Source organism: Plectropomus leopardus, unplaced genomic scaffold (assembly GCF_008729295.1).
Source record: "Plectropomus leopardus isolate mb unplaced genomic scaffold, YSFRI_Pleo_2.0 unplaced_scaffold27459, whole genome shotgun sequence".
Lineage (NCBI taxonomy): Eukaryota > Metazoa > Chordata > Actinopteri > Perciformes > Serranidae > Plectropomus > Plectropomus leopardus.
Window position 1 is genome coordinate 1 of NW_024629889.1, and position 4,050 is coordinate 4,050.

Here is a 4,050-nt window from a genome sequence, read left to right on the forward strand (position 1 = left end):
GTCAAGTCTGCCATCATTAATCTGAATGTCAATGCTGGTTTGTATGCTGAGGATGATCTTGTGTTCCGTCTGGGAGCTACCACAGCCTCTGTGTTTGAGGGTCTAAAAGCAAAACTTGATGGAACCACCAGTCTGACCACCAAGAGAGGAATCAAGTTGGCTAATTCCCTGTCCCTTGAAAATCAGCACATTGAAGGCACTCATGACAGCACCATCAGCATGAGCACTGAGACTTTTGAAACTGCTATCTCTGTGGCTACAGTTGCAAAGATTGCCCTGCCCATACTCAACCTGGAGGCAAACCAAAATTTGGTTGCAGACACCAAAACCAAACCAAATGCTGAGTCCACCTTGAGGATGAAGGCTGATTTCAACATCCCTGTGATCAAGGCTGTTGGGAAGGCTGACGCAGAACACCGTCTGAAGATGGAGGGAACCTTTGAGGATGTTTCCATGGAGTCTCTTACTAAGGCCAACATGGATGGCACAGTGCTTGAAGACTATATACTTCTGGGAACCCTGGATAATGAAGTTAATCTGTACCTGAATAATGATGGCCTCCGCTCCACCTCCAAGGTCACTGCTGATGCCAAGCTTAACCGAGGCACCACCAAAGTCATTGGCATGGATGTAAATGAGAATCTTGCTGTTGAAGCTTCCCTGAGCCGCGTGTATGTAGTGCTGAAGTATACTGAAAACAATGAAGCAAACTTGTTTGATTTCAACACCAAGGGGACGCATGTTATCCAGGCCACCATGGATCTTGCACCAACCTCTTCCTTGACTGCTGACATTGAAATTGATATGTCTCAGACAAGCAGCCTGGGTGACTTCACCATCTTTGAGAAAGCTGTTGCTGATGTGACAGCTGCCAAACAGAAGATCTCTTACAATGGCAAGTTAGTCAGCCCATTGTACACCACAGACATGTCAGCTGACCTAGAGGGCAATCTTCCTGTCTTCAAAGTCACCTTCAAGTCCTCTGGCACCTCTGTCATTGTCTTCTTGGAATATGACCTGGACGGTGAGTTGATAAAATTTCCTAAACTTATTTATTTGTTTTATGTTGAATGCATAGTTCGGCACTAAATCTCACAAAATATATTTGCTTCAATAGCTTCTACTACTGTGAACTTTGAGAATGAGGCTCTGAACATCGTCAACAAAGCTGTCCTGACACATGCTGACATGATCATGGATGTCAATCATGTCATCACCCAAGCCCTGAGGTAAAATTCTGAGTTTGTTTTACAACCTACCTAATTAATTTTAAATTATGAATTATTAATTCTTATTCTTTATTATTCTTCTCATTTTAGGATGGAGCCCCAGGCCGATGACAGGTAAATGTTAAATCTACTATTTTTCCAATATTTCAGGTACAATCTTGACCATGTATATCAATGTGTATAAATCAGTTTCCTTCATCGTTAATATCAGGTCATGAATTGTGATGTAGATTTTTATTGATTTCTTTTTCTCTTTTAGTGTCTCTCGCCACACTCTGAATGTGGACATCACCAGTCCAACTTTCACTGATATGAACCTTCGTTATGCTGCTCGCATGGATGGTATCAGTGCCTCAGTATCTACCCCATCCACTGGCTTCCTGGGCTTTCAGTTCAGTGGCAAAGTCCCATCTCAGATGACAGCGAGATTCTATGGTCGTTATCCTGTGAGTATCACTGGCATTACCTTTTTGGTACAATAGTAAACTAAATACCAAAATCAAAATGCAGCAAAAACAATATTTTATTTTCTCCTACTCAACAGTCTGCCCCAGAGATTGATGTTGACCTCTTGGTCATCAGATCATCTCCCAAGGATGATGACAAGATGAAGCTGCAGATGGCCTACAACATGGAGGCACCCAAAGTACTGCTCTCTGAACTCAAGACGAGACTCCCTTCCTTCATGTCTACATTCAAAATGTTTGCTGACAAGTACCATATCACAGGGAAAATGGAGGAGTTGAAGAACTCTGTTGTTAACCGCATCAGGGAGGCCTATGACGCTGCAATCAACTATGACACTCAACTGAGCCAACTGTCAATCTTTTTCAGGAATGTCATTGTCCAGTACCAGCAGACTGTCCAGGTAATTCTGGATGCTGTTGTGAAGGTCTTGAGGGAAACCCAGTTCAAACTGCCTGGGTCTGATGAGATGACCACTCTCCCTGAGGTCCTGAAAAAGCTGACCAGCAGCATTGCTGCTATGCTAGATGTGACCCTCCAGGCCCTCTTTAAAAACATGGAGGACTACTACAACTCCTTTGTTGAAAATATGAGCAGTGTAAAATTGCGCATGCCAGTTGGTGATGCAATCACTATAGGCCAGATCCTGGATCAGGTCAAAACTATTTTCAAGAACATCTTTGATGAGCTGGTGGACTTTGTGAAGAATATGGAGAGTCTTGACACAATGCTAGTGAAGATGGGTGAGACCCTGAAGGCTCTTGTTGAGAAATCTCAGGAGTTTGTTGACTCTGTCAAGTCTGACTATTTAGATGCAGTGTTCGTCTACATCAATGGCCTCTATGTAAACTTTGTCACAGTCTTAAAGAATGTTGTTGATAAGATCTCTGCCCTAACAATGGAGCAGCTCAATGATTCTTTTGAGTACATTATGGACATGTTCATTTATGTAGTGGACCAGTTCAATAACATGGTTTATGGTTTCCTGCAGCAAGCTTCAGTGGAGGCTCAAGCCTACATGAAAGTCAGTGATGGAAGGCTTGAGATTGACCTCCCATTTCCCTTCCAGCAGTGAGAAATCCTCACAGGCTGAGGCTTAAGTCCATATGAAACACTACCATCTGTTCAGTAGACATGCTTGGAAGAGTATGGACAATTTCCTCTTTAACCATATTTATAACAATAAATTCAACAGAGACATCTGTTGTATTGTGTACAAACATTGAAAATGTAACATTTTACTGAAACTCACCTTACTGCAAACAGTGAGAAACATCAATAAAATACTCTAATGCAATCCAATTTGTCAATGTCTAATTTCCTGTTTTGAGATGTTTTTTTTTTAATATTCACATCCAAACTTTACATAAATGAGAGCAACTGTTAAATCATTATACAGGAAATCATTTAGTGTTACAATATAGTTTACATGAATCTCAATTTATTTAAAGTCACAATTCAAGAATTGATTGGTACTTTTAAAATAAATACAGATCTGCAAAACTGACCAACTGATTCACACAATTAGATAGTGAAGTCACTAATTATTAGTGACTCTGGTGAAAATCATGTTTTCTAGACTGTATTCTTCCATGTTTATGTTGTTATTATCAACCAAATGAGTACTATTTTAATGCTGCATGACTACATTTCACCACAAGAAGTCTCTAAAATACACAAATAGACTGTAAAGGTTTAATTAATTCCAACACCAACAAAATAGTTCAACACACAAAAAAACGAATACAAACAAGAGCAGAGAATGACACAAAACTGGCTACAGTCGCAAAATCTTCATGCAAATAGTCTAATAGGTGGCTGGTTACTCAAAAGATGTAAAAACCACACATTCACACCTCTGCAAGATTTAAGGCCCTGTCACACCAAACCTCAAACAACTACAACCAACAAAGGTACTTTGCATTGCTTGTTGTTGTCTCTTAAAAACTAAAGCGACAAACATATACACACAAATACAGTATATTCTGAACTTGTGCCAGAACTAGTTAGTGGCCTGTGTAAATAATTAGCAGTTAATAAGTTGCTATGGCAATTAAAAAGCATAGATTTAGATGTTGTAATTGTAGTTGTAATCATCTCTCAAAGTTAGGGACGGAGGAATAGGACCTTAATACAGCTGAAGAGTTTTATGAGCAAAGGAGAAAACTGTTGCAGGAAGTGGTAGTCCTAAAAAGTCCTCAAAATACTGATTACCAAGGAGTTCGATACATTGTAAAGGGATTATGTTTGCAGTTAATCTTGTAAAAAAAAAAAAACAAGAAAGAAAAACATCTTCAACATATGTGAATACAGTAGAAATAGACAATCAAGATATTCGGCAGGTTTGCTGTTTTAT

The 4,050-nt window shown here is 39.7% G+C and overlaps 1 protein-coding gene across 1 annotated transcript; it reads left to right on the forward strand.

Moving 5' to 3' along the window:
* Positions 1-6: 6 nt before the first annotated feature.
* Positions 7-2,991, forward strand: LOC121937784 (apolipoprotein B-100-like; the record flags this gene model as incomplete). Its single annotated transcript, XM_042481104.1, has 5 exons — positions 7-1,024; positions 1,118-1,229; positions 1,320-1,343; positions 1,489-1,675; positions 1,774-2,991. Coding segments are annotated over 5 exons (2,337 nt in total), but the record flags the coding sequence as incomplete, so codon positions are not given.
* Positions 2,992-4,050: the final 1,059 nt, after the last annotated feature.